Genomic DNA, 19,584 nt, shown 5'->3' on the forward strand with positions numbered 1-19,584 from the left:
CTTCCTCTCATTACCACAGCAGACTGATACAGCATCCACACCACTGCAGAAGCTGTGCAAATACATCTGTCAGTGTCCCGCTCCACTCACTTCTCACTTGTAAACCAGAGATACTCCAGGCAGGAGAGGGCAATCCAGCCCTTTCCAGTGGAGAATCACAGCTCAGACTCAGAGGGGCTAATTCTCTTTCCATGTGCTTCACACTTGGCTGCTCCAAATCGCCCCAGCGCAAGCTAGAGGTCACGTTTGATGAAGTCAGGAGGCAAGGATTGTCTGCAAAAAGAAAAGAGGATGATATCCTCTGCCTCTGCTCCCAGCAAATGTGTTCGGTATCGCTGACAGGGCAGCATGTCACAATTCAAATCATAAATATATCCATACATATCCATATCATATGAAAGGAAATATATAAGACATTGGAATAAAATTAGTTTGACAGTGACTTTCATCCATGTAGCCAGCCCCTACGCGAACAGATCAGAAAAAGTAAATGAATTCAGTACAAAAAGCAAAATAATTGGTGGTCATAGGGAACAAAAATACATCATCTGTTAAAGTTATTGATGGTTTTCTGGTCCTGTGCAACATTTTAATTGGTCAACAGATTTCTAGGATTGAACTAGGACTGATTCAGTGGTTTTAGAACCTCCCAGTAAGGACTTGTTTCCTTATGAAGTCCTAATTTGATCAATAAAAGCTCATATCGTGTATGGATTATGACACAGAGCCACATCCACAGTTTTATACAAATCTAGAGGGGGGTGCATCCTCGGGGGAGGTAAGAGTGCTCTCCGAGGGCTGTCGGCTTCTACATGTGAACATTTTCTTCCTGAGAGATAATAGCAGCACATCAGCGGGCCTGCAAACCCAAACAAGAGCATTATGTGGCGAGACGCCTCTGGGGCTTTAGACACACGGATGCAGTGGAGGCATGTTTACGACCTGCTCGCTGGGCCAGAAATGGCCACCTTCTCAGCGGTTATTACCTGAAAAACGTCAGCAATAGAATATGGAGAAAAGAATTGAAGTGAGACAGCGAGCGAATGTCAAAATGTGAGACACCTCCCTTCATCAAATCTCCTCCCTCCCTTTGCTCTGTCTTTTTTTTCTTTGCTTCATATTCTCAGCTTCACTCTGCCATCCATCAACGCATGCTCTCATTTGATACCTGTGACAGATGGTCTGCTGCAGCTCTTCTCTGTTCGGCTTTAGGGAATAACATTCAGCCATAGGGGCTTATTTTCAGTCTTTCTCAGAAGGAGATGATGTCATATCTAAAATGCGGGGCTGGAGCAAACAGCACCTGCCGGGGCTACAAAAATAAAGAAAAACCGCCGTTCCTCTAATGGCCACTTGAGTCTGGTTTCAAAAACGAGTCAATCCCGACAGACTTAAAATGTTAAAATGTACAACTTTACAGTGTGTCATGTCACGTTGCTATGTCCATTTTTCATAGTCTGTAAGGTCATTTGTGTCATTTGTGTCATGAATAGATTCATTTATCAGTTTTCTGATTTTTACCCCTGGTGGCTGGAACATGTACACTATCTATAGAGACCAAACATACTTTTAGGGATGTAAAGTTGAAAATTTTAACTTGGGGTTTATTTTGGTTTTCCAGAAAACCTCTGCTGGCCATTAGAGGAACTACAGTTTATTTCACTTCCATCTTGACTTTTTTTTGCATTTATCTTTATTAGCACCCAAGGTTTCTCTAAGTTATAAAAGCAATAGATCCAATAAATTTAGTCCTTTGTCAGGACACATCGTCATGTAAACTTTAAAAAGATCCTTCTGTACTCAATCCTGGTGCCAACCAGTGTGATGCTGTACCTTATTAGTGAAGGAAGAAGCCTGAATGACTCATACAAATGGTCAGCTGAGCTGACCTGGATCTGTTGCCTGAGAGAAAGTCAGAGGGACTAAAATGGTAAATGGCCTGCATTTGTATAGCGCTTTTCTAGTCCATAGGACCCCAAAGCGCTTTACACTACATTCAGTCATTCACCCATTCACACACACATTCACACACTGGCGAATGTCTCTGGGTTTCATGAGATGCTTTTCCAGGGTCACAGAACTGGACTTGGCCTAACTTTGGTTTTCTGTGCAGGAGAAATGAGGGCAAATCCAGGTAGGGTACAACTCACTGCAAGCCGAGTCGCTCTGACCGGCTGTTGTTTAAAGAAAGCTCCAACATATAAAGGAGAGCCAGAATCCAAAGTGCTTGTTGAACCCCCAAGTTAAGGTCAGGCTGTCCTCATTCTTATGGGGAAAAAATGTGCAGATTTGTCAAAGGCTCTAGTGTGTCCTAGTTATACAGAAGACATTCCTGCACCGAGTTCTGGAATTACTGAGATAGTGCTGTCAGTTTCAACACATTATTTTTCTGCAGCAAACGGGTGCATTTTACCCCAAACAGGATTATTATATAGGCCAAAGTCTGCATTTGGAGCTTTGAAGGCTGGTGGTGACATCAGTTGCAGGTTTGTCCATCCCATCAGAACATTTACTTTCCACGTTGTTTGGCATTTCTTTCACTTGCCAATTTTAGCTTTTCTTTCACTTCTTTTTAGTGCTTTAGAGACTAAAACTCGGTTAGAATTGGAAAAACATTGTGGTTTTTATAAAAACCTTCAGGAGAGAAATGAAAGAAAAGAAAAAAATCCCTTCACAACAATATCCCTCCTTATTAATAAATGATGGTTTGGGAATGACGATCCCACCTACCAACACTATAACCCAGTTTGTGAATGAGCCACGCCGGCGGTTGTAACAAAACAGCAAAGACCAACCTGGTTGTTGACCATCAAACATCTTTACATAGGCTTCCTTTGTCTCTGAACTTGGACTGTTATCTCTCTGCATCCAGTGTTCCCATTGGATGAAGGCACTTGGTATATAACGGCGTGATGAAAGCTGCATCTGACCATAAAACATCCTCATCTGATTACAAAAAAATGGCTAACAACTTGATATTCACAAGTTGTTGGACAATAAGCGCCGCCTGCTTTAGTGTTTTATTCAAGAAGATATGAAAGAAGTGATTGAGCCCATAAACAAAAGTGTTTCCTGAGGTCAAAGATTCATAGTTTTCCCATAGACTTCTATAAAGTCTGATCACTTTTTGCAACCGGACCGATCACCGCCCTGCTAGCCATGAGAAAGAATGTGTTATTAACTCATTCACTGCCAGCCATTGGCAGTGAATGAGTTAAACCCATTGACTCATGCACTGCAATTGACGGCTATAGACGTCAATGGCAGTGAATGAGTTAAGGTAATTCTGGATGGGCTTGACTTTTGAGACTCAGAAGCAATGTTCCCTCTAATTTTTCACGTGTCTGAGCGAACACACAAACTCCCTGAGCGTCCCTTGGACCACTGTGAGCAACAGCAGACGTGTGCACTGTGGTCACGCCAGCATCCAATCCATCCAAGATACATGGTTTATTAAAATAATCAAATTACAGCATTTACATTTATTTTTTAATTAACTGCTTTAGCCCACTTACAATGAAAAGGTAAAAAAAAACTTGTTCATGACCTGTGTAGCATGTTAACACCATTGGAAGTAAAAATAACTTGAACTCCAATTTTGAAAACACAACTTTCTTTTTTTTTTATTTTTTATTTTTTTATAAAGCTCTGACTTGTATTATGAGTCTGTGGTCTGGGAGAGAGTCTGTAACTCTGCAAAATACAGTATATATTGACCAATGTTGGGCAATTAATTATATAGTTACTTCTTCAAAAAAGTAACTGAGTTATGCAAACAAAGTTTTTTGCAGCTGTTTACCTAAAAATGCAGCCAAGGCGTTTTTTTTAAAATAAACATTTCAAACTATTTACAGAACAATCAGCTGTTCTGCATCAAATTATTTGTGCCACTCCTAAAAATAATTTCTGTCCACTATGAGATGAAGGACAACAACAGCCTGATACCTGCAGGCCTGACAGCAGCAGATGTATCACTGCTGTAACACCTGTAACACTCAGCAGTCACCTCATGGTGTCTAACAGTTTGGTCAGGACTGGACTGGGACAAAAAATCGGCCCGGCCCCCCAGGTATTATAGGAAAAGCCATAAAGCCTTTGAATGAAAACAGACACTGTTGTGACAGTGATGTACAGTCTTGTTGGTATATGTATGATTTCTATACATTTTACATCAGATAAAAACTTTGGTTGTAAGCTTCAGATAATTATTTAATAAAAGTGAGACATTTTAAATGAGAATAAGAAAGAAAACTATTTCCTTGTGCCCCCCTTTTCCCTGTTTCCCTACCTGCCCCCCTGGCAGCACTTTGCTAGATCCACCCCTGCACAGTTACCAGCTGTCAGCTACATAAAAAAAAGGATCCTGGTGTTATTTGTCTCTCAGAAACAGTTCATAACTCCCCTTCAACTCATTTATGTCACCTAAAAGGTAAACCTGTTTCTCCATCACCTGTTCAGCTCTGATGATTCAGTAAGGACATCTCCTGGTTTCATCTTCATGTTTCCCTCTCACCACATATCCAAACCGACATCATGACCAGCAGCTTTTACAGCTGTGGCTCCAGCAAACATCAGCTGATACTAGAAATTAATATTAAATAAATTCTAACAACAGTTGATTAAGCTTAAACGTGCTGCTGTTGTTTAGCGCCACATCCACCGTTTCCTCTTTCTGGCGCAAAGTGGGATAAACAAACAAGAGAGGAAAGCCGATCAGCTGATCATTAATCAGTTTCATGATTGAAGTAGCAACAGGAGAGGGAGGAGGAGAGAATGAGAGGAGAAGAGGCAGCTGCAGCGTAACAACAGAATAAATCCAGCTTTGTGTCTTTTTCCATTCTAGCTGAAGTTCGGGACAAACTGTTCCTTTTCACCTCAACACGAAACGCGTAATATTTTCTCTGAATACGAGATGATTCCGTCTTTTTACGGGATGGTTGGCAACTCTACTAACTAACCTTATGAATAAAATAAAGTTCACTATCAGTAACATAGCACCCACCCAGCTGTATAGAAACTCTGTCATGCTAGCTAGTACGCAGTACGAAAAAGTCAGCACAATGAAAATAAACCTAAACTTGGTTTATATCTGACCCAGATAGACTGCAGTCATAACTTCTTACCTGAAGTTCAGTTCACCTGACGCTCGGACCAGCGGCTGCCTCGGGTCTCTCCTCCTGCCTCCCCTTTCTCTCATCCTGCTGGCCTCCACCACTTGCCAATGTTACTGAATCTGAGGAAGCACTGCCACCACCAAACAACTGAGTTATTTTTACACTCCGACCAGCATCTGGCCAATCCACCACCTTTAATTGTTTATATCGTTACAAAGAAAAAAAAGTCACCGGGCCACCGAGCAAATGCCCAATATGCCCGATGGCCAATCCAGCTATGGTCGTGCTATCAGGTAACCCTTCGCGTACCAACTGTGGCACGCGTGCCGAGGGTTGCCGACCCCTAGTATATACGAATGTGAATCGCATTATTGGCTGGACTATGGGGTAAGGTGGCATTGTTCTAATCTCATACGGGAGCAGCCAGTCACTGACTAACACTGCAAAACAGAATTGTTAAAGTTTTAATTTCAATTCAGGTTAGATTTTTTTTTGTGCGCAACACAGATTTTCTGTGTGCAGAGACAGTGCCAGCAGTGCACAATTGTGCACACGCGCAGCTTAGAGGGAACATTGCTCAGAAGCATGCCCTTGTTTTATCTACAGTCTGTGGTTTACTGTAACTTCAGAGTCAGCGTCTGACCATTTTCCAAACCAAGTAAGCTGGGTTGTTTTCAGATGTTTGAATTGTTTTCAAATGCTCCGTATTTTCCTTCTCCTCAGTTGATTGTTGCGTTGAGAATACCCCTTCAGTCTTATATCTTCCAAAAAGAACCAGTCTGCATACTGTATCATAATATTAGTGTGGAACGGGTTATTTAGTATTCGTATGTACATCCATCCATCTGATCGCGTGGGCAGCAGTTTAAGCAGAGACAGCCACGCCTCCCTCTCCCCACCCACCACTTCTAGCTGTCCTGGGACACTGAGGCATTCCCAGGGCAACAAACTCAATCTCTCCAGCCTGTCCTGTGTCTGCTCCTGGTTCTCTTGCCAGATGGGTATGCCCAAAGCACCTCACCTATAAGAACGTGTCCTCTGTGCCCCTCCCAAATGCCCAAGCCTATCTCTTAGCCCAGGCACATTTATGTATTATCACCTAAAGCAAAGAATTGCTGAAAATATCACAAATACTTTCAGATGTATTCTAGTCCCGACCTCATGAACTTTGTCTGTTGAGCAATGAGCAGCTGTGCTATTAATGTCTCCTACAGTCTGTGGCGTCATCCCTGTTTACAGCAGAGGAGTCCTTCCTCCTCTTTGCTCTGTGGCGGGCGGCTAATGCACAGACTGATTGATTACCTGTCCTGATTCCAGCTCTGTATTTAACACAGGCTGAAACTGATCTTCTCACATCACCCCCCTCCATGTGCTGCGTTTATTTACCCAGACCACACCTTCTTTCTACTGATGAAACAGGGTGGACCGAGGGAGAGGGAGAGAGAGATGGAGAAACAGGTGGAGTCTGCTGTCGTCATGGCAACCCACCGTTTCCCCATATAAGGCAACTGAGTGATATCATATGGTTGGCAATGCCTGGGCTTTGGAAGGAGGCACACGCTGTACTGAGTGAGAGGCGGCAGCAGCGGGAGAGAGAAGGAGCGACAAGGAGGGAGGGGTCGTTTTATCGTCTCTGTCCGGGATGGAGGGGGGCGAGATAGAGTGACAAACACAAGAGGACAGAGAGAGAGAGAGAGAGGAGGAAGAGGAGGGTGAGGAGGAGGAGGGGTAGGAAGACGTGCTAACTGCCTCTTAGGCGCTACTACGGGCACCGGCGAGGGGGGACTCTGGCGGATTCTCGGGGCAAGGGAAAGACACACACACCAACACACACACACACGGAGAAGCCGCAGTGGAGAAAAAATGGAGAGGGGGGAGGAGGAAGAGGGAGGCGTGTGGAGCGGGAGGATGCGCCGTCATTAAGTAGAAACGGTAACTCACTCTTTTTCCTGTGTGGTGCTGCCATGACTGTGACGCTTGGAAGGTGATGGAGAGGAGGGTGGTGGAGTAAAAGTAAAGGTGTGTGTGTGTGTGTGTGCTCCTCATGTATGTGGATGCAAAGCCAGGTAGAGCTGATGAGTGCACACACCTCTTGTGTTTGTGTTTGTGTGTGTGTGTGTGTGTGTGTGTGTGTGTGTGTTTTTAGAGGGGAGGGTCCAGTTGTTGTCATGTAGTCAGGTGAGGGTCAGGTGTGTCCGAGGTGCCGCAGTGATGCATGTGTGGACGCGTGTGAGGCTGGGAGTGCACATGTGTTGATGTGTTTGGGCTTGGAGAAGGAAACAGAGTGATGTGAGGGAGGGAGGCGGGGGTGACGGGGGCACAAAGATGGCTAGTTGGCATGCAGGTCAGGCGTGCACGTCTCTCTCTGCTCATCCCTCTCTTTCCTTTCTACGAGTCCTGCCTGTCTCAGCGTGTATGTGCGCCTTGGGATTTCAGCTCAAGTGACTGAGAAATATTGCAGGCAGTAATCACCGAGTCACAGTGCATAGGGGGCCTGTTTGCGTTAGATGAGACAGGTTTTATGTTCCAAAAAATGTCCGCTTGTTGGTGCATTAAATTATCTGTGGAGTGACTTGGCGGTGGATTCCTTTTCTTTTCTTTTCGCCACTCCAATTTAAGGCGAATAAACGTGGCGAGCAGGTGATTACCCAGCACACAGCTCGGTGCGAATGGGAACGTGTCAGAGATTAGAACACAATGGGTGCTTGACTTTGCAATTATCAGATGTTTGTTGCTGTTGCTGTAATTCACACGAGAACCTGGGAGAAGGACGGTGACATTAACGCCTATTTTCCTCCTGCTGACGTGTAATTATGAAGCCGGCGCGCAAAAGTGCCTCCGAGCTGAAAATGTGAAGCCAGCTGGAGGTTAGAGGTTGTAAGCTCTACATATAGAGAAATAATCCTTGACAGGATTAAGTTTCTTTGGAGAGAAATAGTCAGAAAGTGAAATTGGGATACATGAATTTTATTTTGATGCCAACCTTTTGATGACGAGAGGGTAAATTCAGGCAGGATGGCGATTAAACCAGAGTTTTTCCTACATCCTCTTCCTGCCGCTTGCATTGTAATGAAAAGTTTTTACTTACTGGGGTTTAAATTACTCGAGCATAGCAGACATTTCTGCGTATCAAATAATCAGAAAATGAATAACTTTTAATATCAAATAAAGAAACCACACTCGCTGGAGTTTTTAGGAGAAAAATATGCATACTAAATGTGCTTATGTGTGCAGCTACCCCCCCATAAGCCCATTCTCAGCCAGGAAAACCCCTGTGTATGAGATATATTGCAATATTTTATATGAAAGCAACATGTGGGAGCAATAAAATCTGTACTGATTACATTTAAAAGCAGTTTCACACAACAGAGCAAGTGTTGAAGAGGATAAAGCTTTAGCCATCCTTATTTTCTTCATTTTTATGGGCTAAATTTCAAATAAGCCAGTATTTAAACACACATTTAATCACATATTCTACCTGTCATATGATCAATGCTAAACTTGAATGAAAATGGAAAAGGAGGAAGTTAAAAGCTCCCTCTGAGATTTCTTCATTTGATGAAGTTGTAATATTTGAAGATGTGTTATGGTCAGTATTGATATAAAGGTTTCTTCCTTCCATATTATACTGGAATATTGATTTCTATCCAGTATTCTATATAATTAAGCTGAAATCTCCTACATTTTGAATATCAGACCTGTAAGTCACTGAATGGTGATTTAATGGCCACAAAGACTGTTTGGGAAGAAGATTCAAGGGTAACACATGAGGCTGATGATGGGAACAGGCTTTATTGAGTCATCAGTGATATGAGGTGATGATGATGTTCTTTAGTTATACCAACATAGCTGCTCATTGGCTCATAGGAAACGCCGGCAATACAATAGGACTCATTTCTAGCAGATGAGGGGAAATGCAATCCAAATAAATCCAACACCCTGATTACGGCTGGATGGGGAGAATGTAGGACGGCTCTTTGCGATGGGAACAAAACTGTTCGAACCTCTATTGTAAGTCTTTATGAACAAAAAGCAGCGCTGCTTCTTGAACTCAACACGATGTCTAAATAGAAAGACGAGTAGGTTCAAAATTCTTCCCTTGATTTCTGCACGTTGAACCAATAAAAACACGAGCTGTCGGGCGTTTTTTTTTTTATACCATTAAGCATCGTACAACTTCAATCAGAGCACAGCAGAGGAGAAACGATGTTGCCTCTGTAGTTTGTTGGAGTATATAGTCAGTATTACACACATGGCTCTTTTATGCTCCATGTTTTTGAAAATTGCAAACGACTGCCTTCTTCCCGATGACGTCGTGTGCGTTGTGTAAGACGCCCTGCGTGCTTCCCTGGGGAGGAGTGAGCAGTTTACCAGATCGCTCAGGCACGATGTTATGACTCTAATATGTCACAGTGACCTTTAACAAATAAGGCCAGGAGATTAATCAAATTTGACTTTCAGTTCTGGTTTCTGGCTTCAACTGGTTATAAAATCCAAATAATTGTGATTAAAGACTTCAACTGCAAAACTAACTGTAGGTAAACCTGTGGAAGGGTTAATAAGAGTTGCATTTGTCTCCTGGTCACTTGGGGCCTTTCACCTAATTTGAAAACTGACAGCCAAATCATCGCCTTCTATTGGCTTCCCTTTGCCTCCATCAGTATGACATCATTTGACAGAGATGGCCACCTTCGCCAGAAAGGCTTTATGGTTAAAAAACAGGTGCTAGTCTTTGCTTTTTTGCTCCCTATCAGAGTACTCTGTGTCCCCAACAGAGCTTCTTTTATCCATTTACTCTCCAAACGAATTTTATTTAAAATGATAAAATGCTTGTGCGTCTGTCTCTTGGATCCTTCTGATCATATAGATAAGATAAAAAAGCAGAAGAGAAAGCAAAAAAACGAATACATTTGGATTAAAAATGTGGTTGTGTGAGTGTTAAATGTTTGATTGGAAGTGTCTGAGTTAGGCTGAGGCACACTGAGGCTGGGTGGCATGAGATCAGGTACAGCATGATGGCTCTGTTTTGGTCACCAGGCTTGGAGAGCGGCCTGGAAGCCTCACACTGCTCAGAAATCTGGGTCACGACAGCCCACAGGCCTGTTGAGGTCTTTGTTTCCTCTGCCCTGCTTCCTTCACTCCATATTTAAAAACAGCGAGATGAATTTTGCAAAGTTTAAACTTGAGTTTCCAGGAGAGACAAGAGAAAATACTGGGGATCTATACAGCTCCCAGAACAGCTGCTCAAACAAGAATTAAGTTCCACCTACACCTTCATTTTAATTATTAAGGGAATTTGTTATTTCAAAGCTCTCACCGCGTTTTAATGAAGTTTAGATGCACCGACAGAAAGAAACCCACCTGTGCTTTATTAAAAACACCCCAAACTGCAAGTCGGTATTCAAATTAAAAGCCCTGAAAGCACATTTTCTCAATCAGCTTCTGACTGGGAACGAAGCGCTCCAGAGTGAACAGTTTCTGCTTTTTACATGACAGATTTTCTATATTTCTGTTTTGTTTTTGCTCCGCTCGTCTCACTGGTGTTCAGTGTGAAAAGGTGCTTCCACGTATGTCCACCCACCAGTCAGTATTTTTGGCAGCTTTTTAAACAGAAATGCCAAATGACAGTTGTGTGTTTGTTTTTGAGAGTGGAAGTCTCAGCAAACTAGAGGTCATTGTGTTTGAGGCTGAGACACCTCTGAGCATGTTCACATTCCCACTCATGAGTAGTCATTGTGGAAAAATGTTCTCATAAACATATCTGCTGTGGCAGGTACCAGCACAAAGGTCATATTCGGTATTTTGTAAAGTCTTTATACGTGGCAGGTTTGGGGATGAGTGCGATCCAGTCACAGACTGTATGAAAAAGATGGTTTTGCAGATTTTCACCACCGTATAAGACTTGTAATTCTGCCTCAGGGTCACGGGGGGTCTGGAGCCTAAGCCTGATGCCGGGCTACACCCTGGATAGATCACCAGCAGGGTCAACCGAGAGAATTCAATTCATTTGGATGCAATTCAGTTTTACTTTCAGTGCCAAACCACTACAACGGTCAACTCAAGGCTGTTTATACAATACAGTAATAAAGAGAAACCCAAAACAAACAAATAATCAAGTGAGCAAGCACTTGGTGACAGTTGGAAAGAAAAACCTCGTTTTAACAGGAAGATCCTGGCTCAGGGAGGGGCAGCCAGTTGGGGACTAATCACCAATCACCTTTTTGTGTGGAGTTCGTGGCTTCCTTCCACAGTCCGAAGACATACAGGTGGGGTTAGCTTAACCAATCATTCTAAATAGTTGTCTATGCCTTTTTTTTTTTGCCTCTCATTGTGTCTAATAAGCACCAATACTGGATTTTCTTTTATGTTTCTTTGTCCATTCATTTCTGGAGGCAAACAGTGATGTAAAAAAAAAAAGCTCCCCTTAGTTGTCTTAAACCTAAAGTAATGAGTCTGTAGGGAGTAGAAGTAAAACGTTCTCAGAAAAGCAGATACTCAAGTAAAGTACAAATTCCTGGAAAAATGAAGTATTTGTTAGGGTCCACCTCTGCTGGAAAGCTGTAGTTTTTTTTTTTCTAGTTACCTGTAACTGGTTAACTGGTTTTCTAGGGTTTCCATCTCCCTGCTCCCTCCCATCCTGCTGTTTCTCTCATATAACTGCTTTACTTCAGTTATGATTGATTGGACTGAACGTTTGTTTAATTTCACCCAAGTTGACAGATCTTCTATGAAACACAGTCTGCACACTAAATCTGTAGTGTGGCTTTTTTACAGTCTTCCTTACTTCACCCCAAACCAGTCACTGCAGATGGCCCCGCCCCTCACTGAGCCTGGTTCTACCAGAGGTTTCTTCCTGTTAAATAGGAGTTTTTCTTTCCCACTGTCACCAAGTGTTAGCTTATATGGGGCCATGTGGTTATTGAGGTTTATACTCCATTATTGTAAGTTCTTTAGCTTAGAATATGATTTCAAGGAGCAACATGGCAGCTCATAACAACAAGCTAATTACTGCATAGACACTCCAGCTAAATGCTGACTGAAGCAGTTGCTCTCTGAGCTGTTGTTTTCACCATTTCAGGTGTCCTTATGACAAAGATGCATTGAAGAGTGAGAATAAATAGCGGCAATTCGAGCCACATGTGTGATTTTTTTTCTTTCTAGAATTGTACAATGGATAGCTCAGTGCAGTTGGAAAGATAATTATTGATTTCATCTTCTGGAATCAATAACTCATATTTGAAATATTGTAGAAATACAAACAATGTCTCTTTCCAGCTGTAGACAACGAGTTGTAACATCTTTCATCAAAATTCTCTGATCTGGACAATTTGATGAGAAAGTGTGCAGAATGAGAGATGTGTCCTGAAGTGCAACATCAGAAAAACTGAAAAAGTACAACAAACTTCTATATATGAGATAAAATCATTTCACACATCACTGTTGGTCTCCTGCTGTTTATTGTAGAAAACTGTTGGGGGAAAAAAAAACACTTTTTCCCATTTAATTCCATTTAGGAAAATATTTGTTACACTGTATAACTTCAGTTATCTAATGTCATTAAAATGACTTCACACATCAGTAGTCTTGTGAATATGCCTGCCAGATTAGGCCATAACATCTGGAATCCCCAAACCCTCCTCACACACTAAATGGGGTGGCTGTAGCTCAGGAGGTAGAGCAGGTCCTCCATGAATTAGAAAGGTGGTGGTTCTATCTTTGGCTGCTCGAGTGTGCATGCCAAAGTGTCCTTGGGCAAAATACTCAACCCCAAGATACTCATGTATGTGAATGTTGGATAGAAAGCACTTAGGTGTAGAAATAAGCGCTTGGGTGAATGAGGAGTGTTGTACAAAGTGTTTTGAGAACTTATGTATAGTAGAAGAGTCCTGTATAGGAACTGGGATTTTACCATTTAAATAGGAAGACCTAGTCAAAGAGATTTTTTTGAAACATGCTGTAAACATGTTGGACATTTTAACATGGAAGTCTTTTGGAACCGGCCTCACGTGACCATTAGAGGAACTTTTTTGGCTTTATTTTTTCATCTGGGAGGTTGTCAGATCCATTTTCTGCTTGTCCAGCAAGGGGGTGTGGCTAATTCTAGGTGTCATTGATGTCATGGGCTGTGAGGTGGGGCAAACACAGGACAATTCACCTGTCTACAGTAAGCATGTAGTTTTTGTCATGTTTTCTGAATTAGGTGCAAGTGCAACGAATTTGATACTCTAGTTACGTGAGAGTTTCACGACTCTTCTGTGATCCTGACTTTTTAAAAATAAAATCTGTCCATAATCTGGCAGACAGGCATATAAAGACCTGGCAAAGCATTCAAAAACACCTCTGTGGTAGATTCAGCTACAGCAAGTGAACCTAGGATCACATTTGTTTCGCACTGTGTTGACTTTTTCTCTGGACTTTAACTTTGTTGCTTCCTTTTGTAGTCATGAATATTTGATGCCATGCAGCAGTGTTGTAAAGCGCTGGGGCAACTGCATTACTATGATCAGTTCTGCACACTCACTTCTCCTGAAATTGTTGCAAATCGTTTGTTGTCACAGCTTTTTGTAGATTTTTTAGAGTTCTGTATTGAAGACAGTGCAAACTGAGATCTGAGCGTGAGAAGATAGCTTTGCAAACACGGCGCTCTGTGATATATTAGAATGCACTGAAAGGTAATTGAGCTGGGAGCAGTTAGGAGAGGTGTGTTCTTCCACATGAGTAATGATTTATTGTAGGCGATCGTGGCTTAAGAGTTGGGAGTTCGCCTTGTAATCGGAAGGTTGCCGGTTTGAGCCCCGGCTTGGACAGTCTCGGTCGTTGTGTCCTTGGGCAAGACACTTCACCCGTTGCCTACTGGTGGTGGTCAGAGGGCCCGGTGGCGCCAGTGTCCGGCAGCCTCGCCTCTGTCAGTGCGCCCCAGGGTGGCTGTGGCTACAATGTAGCTTGCCATCACCAGTGTGTGAATGGGTGGGTGACTGGATATGTAAAGCGCTTTGGGGTCCTTAGGGACTAGTAAAGCGCTATATAAATACAGGCCATTTACCATTTTACCATAGTAATGTAGACGGTAATCATACAGCACAAAGTAATTGTGGAGAGGGAGTTACGCTTCTCAACTCAGTGCTGCTTTATTTTGTAAACAGCTAATAGCCAAAATTTGCTGTGCTTTAATATTTTTCCCTTTAACCTTTGTTCTTGACTTGGTTATAAGTCAGACATTCATCATTTACTGTTGACTCAACCTCTCACAGAGGCCTGACATCAATCAGATATTACTGAGATGTGTTGTCAAATAGCAATAAAATGCAATTATTAAACATGTGACCTCTGGCTTGGAAAGCTCCGTGTTGTTGATTTTAAAGGCTTACTTCTATGATGAGTGTGCTAATTTAAATCCCACTTGGTAGATAACAATGGAGTAAGGTCAGACTGTATAGTGTTGTTGGCGGTGAGTAAGCCCAACTGTTTTTTTGGGGGTTTTTTTTGGAAAATAAACGAAATAAATCCTGATCACAGATCTCTGCCAACGCTTTTTAATTCTCTCAGTTCGTTATTTAGATACTGGAAAATATCAACATTCTTCAAGTCCTCCGCTTAAATGTTTGTTGTTGCTGCTTCAGTGATCTATGAGGGATCTGCTTGGTGCTTCTGGTCCAAATGTAATTATGGGAATGACTTTATTTTACTTCATTTGACAGAAAGCTATTCCACCGTGATTTTTGACCATTAGATAAACAAATGTCTCTGTAAGTGAATGAAGTCCTGATTAACAGCATTGGTTAGAATCATTTCTACAGTTTTAGTTTGAAAATTAAACAAAAAAAGGAAAATTCAGGTGGAAAAAAACATGAATTGGAATCAAAAAAATAACTGCAGAAAACTGAAATAACTTTAATGTAATGTAATATGCTTTGTTCATATTGTTTAACATACTGTCATTAAAAATGTCTTAAATGTTAACTTTTTTAAACATTTTACGTATTTGAAGTAGAAACAAACAAAAATAAACTCGAAATAAACATTCAAAACCAATGAAAACGACAAAACTACGACGACACAACAAAAGTTTCTCTTTGTAGGGATACCCCATATTAACCACATACGAGAGTGTTTCTATTTTAAAATATCACCAAACTGCTCATTAAAAGACAAAGACAGATGACTTTTAACCAGGAGAGCTGAGTGCACGATGCACGGGGGACTGTTGAGTCATTGCTGCTCGCATGTTTGGTTAAGCTTAGGCACTAAAATGTCTCAGATATGGAAGAGACTGTGATTTGGTTACAGACAGAACATTTCGTGATACCAAACACATGCTGGTTAGTAGCTGACAAGTTGACAACAGCAGCACATATTTTGCTGCTGAAGGCAAAAACAGCCTGTGGAGAATCAGCATCAAATACACACACAGTGACACGCTGCTAGACATTTTTATTGGGTTATTTTTCATCTACCCACAAGTTCAGTAGTCCGTGCAGTGACGACTTAACTGTTGTCTGTTTTTTTTCCTGCCAAATATTAAAACAATTGAAATAAAAGGTTCCTTGAAATAGAAAAAGAAGCTACGTGTCGAATAACAGACTTTTCATACACTGCAAAGGGGTCTTCAGAGTACCAGCATCCTTTATGTGTATTGTCTTTCTCACTATCATAAAGATTTGTATGAACATGCCTGACTTTAGTTCCCTCATTCAGCCAGCATCTACATATAAGTGAAAGTTGAGGAAATTAGTGGCCGGTGATTTCTCTCTTCGTTCAGGAAAGACTGGCTCTGATATCAGTCATCATCGAGCATAACATTTATTCAGGCAAAGGTGTAAAAGCTGTGGGCTTTACTTGAGTGGTTTCACCCTTTCTAGCAGATGTTGAACCTGCTGCAGGGATTTGAATTTCCCCTTCGGCTACAAGAGCAGATGATGAGGTCTTCAGTCAGTGTTCGAGTCCATCCTGCAGGTTTTTAATGGGACCTGGTGTTTAAGTTCTTCCACATCAAAGTGAGAACATTTTGTGCGCAGCTGGTTTTGTGCACAATAGTGTTTGATCGCAATAGGTGAAACTGTTTTAAACTGTTTTAAAAAGTAAGACTTCGTAAATTAGCTCATGCGTCAGTTCAATAAGGAAGATCTGGATCCCTCATCTTCCTGTTTGCTCGGGTGTTCAGCTGCCAGTCTGTTCTTTACATCACTACCACTTTCCCACGCTGTCAAACTCAAAGCTGTCATCATTTCATTAATCCAGTCGTTTTCTTTCCTGCCTTCTTTTAGCCAGTCAGCCTCCAGTTTGCATCCTTTATTCTTTCCCTCGTAAAGACGAGGCCTGGCGATGTCCATGGTACCCTTAAGGACGAGTTTTGAAACTTCAGTATACATAAATAAAGACTTGGTTTGAGGACTATTAAAATAGTTTCCAAGGGTAGCTCCAAAGCTAGAGACCTAGACCCTATACTGCAGGTGCCCAGTCCTAAATCCTGTCACCACTGGGATTCCATTCTGCCACAATGGATCATTGGAGTCTAATTGCCAAATACATTCATTGATTTCTCTGTCTCAATAAATCATGTTCAGTTCTTCCAGATGAACTAACAATTGCTAGTTTGCTGAAATCATTAAGTAAATGAGGAGATTGATGATAGGATTGGTTGTAAGGGATTGGACAGTCTGCCTGTAAGATCACTAATAACCCAAACAGTTACCACCATGGACTTCTTAAGGTGGAGCAGTTCACCCTTTTATAATGCGTACTGTGCTTCTCAAACATAACAACAATACAGCTGCTTCTGAGAGATGGAAAAGCACTCTGGGAAGTTTATTTCTCACTTCCAGTTTGGATAAAAAAGAAGGTAGACTGTCGGAGAGCGTTATTCACATACAGTAATGAGTGATTTAGCCGGCTGTAATTAGTGACCATAGAGAGATGGATGTCTGCTAAATGGCTAAAACAGTATTAAATTATGGTGTCATAGCACAGACGTCTTTCATAGACTAACCCATTCGTTTGGACGAGATAATCCAGTGTCTCTGAAAACTGCTAAACTACACACACGTTAATCTAGGCAGATTAAATTTATTGCACATCTAATAATATTGGAGACAATGCTTTAACATAAGAATTCCTTTGCTTTGCAGGCAAGTAACGCTAAGTTATCCGCTAATCCTAGCTTGTTTGGGCTGCATTCATAAAGTTGAATGAGAGGAACGCAGAGATGCAGATACCTGCTAATTAGTGCTAAATAATCAACTGTTGCACACATTTCTTGGACAGTCTATTCTTTGATGGCTGTTTTAATCAACAATACTATTGAATATTCACTGGGAAGTATTAAACTGTACTTAAACTATCCTCAAATGTCCAGCACGTCTGTCTCCAGTGGATCTAATTTTTCGTCTTTTGAACTTTTTGACAACTATCATCTTTTGATTTGCATATTTTTCCCTTTTTTGGAGGAACGTGTCATCTCAAAGACAGATGACGTTTACTGATCTGATGCCTGGTTGTTAATGAGTTCTTCTTCCATTACTGCCACCTTCTAGCTGTAGGAGCAACTTACATCCCCCTTGTACTGAAAAACCAAAGAAAAATATATATATTCAAGAGAAAACATAGTTGGTTAAACTTCAGTATTTTCTAGCTAACTTAAAGGAAATGTAAACATTTGAAAATCATGGTTCTTCCCATCTGTACCTCAAGTTATTTTTCAGATAAACAAATAATCAATAACATGCACACGTGCATTTTTCAGCAGGTATTTAACCTATCTGTGTATTGTACAGATTGAATGCTCCATCCTGCACGGTTGCCTTAACAGTCTCCTGCAGGGCGTGAGAGGTGTTGTCCAAAATGGACATTATCTTGGCCAACAGATTTCTGGAACACTCTGTAAGCTTGTCAAAGGAGCTTGCAAAGAAAAGCGTCTGGACTTCTTTAAGTTAACTTCTTTAACTCTGTAAGCATGTTTACTCGGGAGTTTATGAGTATTGACTTGCTTTTGGACTTAATTTTTGACTCTTCACATTTTCGTATTTCATTTTAATTTCCCAGCTCGGTGTCTTTATGCTTTACCACCTTGTTGGTTTTGTCTTTTTCATAGAGATTATTAGCAATACCAAATCAAATCAAACATCAGTGCAGAAAGGTGGCAGAAATTTGCCCTGACTGGGTCATTCAAATACTTTTGAAGGGTCACACAGGGTCGTACTATGGAACGTATCAATTCATGGGCTCTGACTGAAGGTGACGGATCAGTGCATAAACGCTCTCAGTGTCTGCATCTTCAGGAATCAAAGTAATGCTGACCTGAGCACTGGCTTCCTTCCAGATCAAGTAAAAATGGCAGCTTGTTAATCCAGTGTCTGTGCATTGCTTTAATCCCGGTCCTGGGTACACGCCAGCAAACTCTGCAAGTGAGCCTGTGGGGCTGGTTTTAGGAGCTGCCTGGCCCTGCATCATTAGTATGTGTGAAGTCACTGTAAACATTTGATTAATTGCTGAGAAGCAATTACAAGCAATTAAAGTCTTATTATGATGGCAGTGAAGGACAACGCAAGTTAATCTGGCTATCATCACGATAATTAGCTCATCATTTCCTCACCAGGCCTAATGTACAGAAAATAATAAATAAAAAGGGCAATTTTTGGTTTTCTTGCTTAAGCTTTGCTACAATGTGTGGTCATTTTAAGCAAAGTGGCCTTTGTGTTTTGGGGCATATCATTCTCGCTGTGTAAAAACGACGTACCATTAAACCTCTCAAACTTCATTAGGCACACTTTGCGGTATCACTTGCAAATCTTCGCATGGCGACTGAGTGACAAAGCATTTTCTCTCTCTGTTCTTGTTCTAACCAGTCGGTTTTGTGCTTTGAGCATTTCTAGTGTGGCATTTGCAGAACAAAAAGTCTCACACTCAGTCGTTCTTTTTCTCCCTCTTTCACCCTCCCTGCCCCTCTTCTGTCTCCTTTACTCTTTGTTTTTCTTTCCTCCCCCTCTAGCAACAACCAAACTACTGGAGCTTCAAGGTCAGTGCCAATATTGTGTTTGTGTTTCAGCGTAAATCTGTGCCTCTGTGTGGATTCGTCTCTTAATAGGATAACTCCATTGTGTCTTTGCATGCCTGCTTCTCCACTGCATTAGCGCTGGTCACACGTTGGCACTCACTTCTGCATTTAACTCTTTTAACACTCTTGTGCTGCATGCTGCGACATTTCTCCCTCAGAGTGTTCACATAAGAAAGAAAAAATCCCTGCATGAATCAAATAAGTGCTTTGGTTCACTTTAAACTATGCAAATAAGATTTCTGATATGCAATTATTGAACACAATATGCCTGTTTCATCAAATATGAGGCAAGAAAAGGTCCAGTTCAGCCTGAGAGCTGCTGGCTGGAGCTTAACTTACTGCTGCTGCTCGCTAAAATTTCCCTATAAAAAGGCACTGTACCAAGCTTGTTATTGGCTGTCTCCAGACCTGCAGATCCCT

The 19,584-nt window shown here is 41.6% G+C and overlaps 1 protein-coding gene across 1 annotated transcript in view; it reads left to right on the forward strand.

Moving 5' to 3' along the window:
- The window catches only part of srcin1b (SRC kinase signaling inhibitor 1b), a 123,926-nt gene that overhangs the window by 34,816 nt on the left and 69,526 nt on the right, over positions 1-19,584 (forward strand). Inside the window, exon 3 of the mRNA XM_085417081.1 lies at positions 19,099-19,125. Coding sequence (XP_085273207.1) covers positions 19,099-19,125 — 27 coding nt within the window. The remainder of the gene's footprint in view (positions 1-19,098; positions 19,126-19,584) is intronic.

Source organism: Rhamphochromis longiceps, linkage group LG8 (genome assembly GCF_057381845.1).
Source record: "Rhamphochromis longiceps isolate RC_006_pf linkage group LG8, R_longiceps_female_GT1.1, whole genome shotgun sequence".
Lineage (NCBI taxonomy): Eukaryota > Metazoa > Chordata > Actinopteri > Cichliformes > Cichlidae > Rhamphochromis > Rhamphochromis longiceps.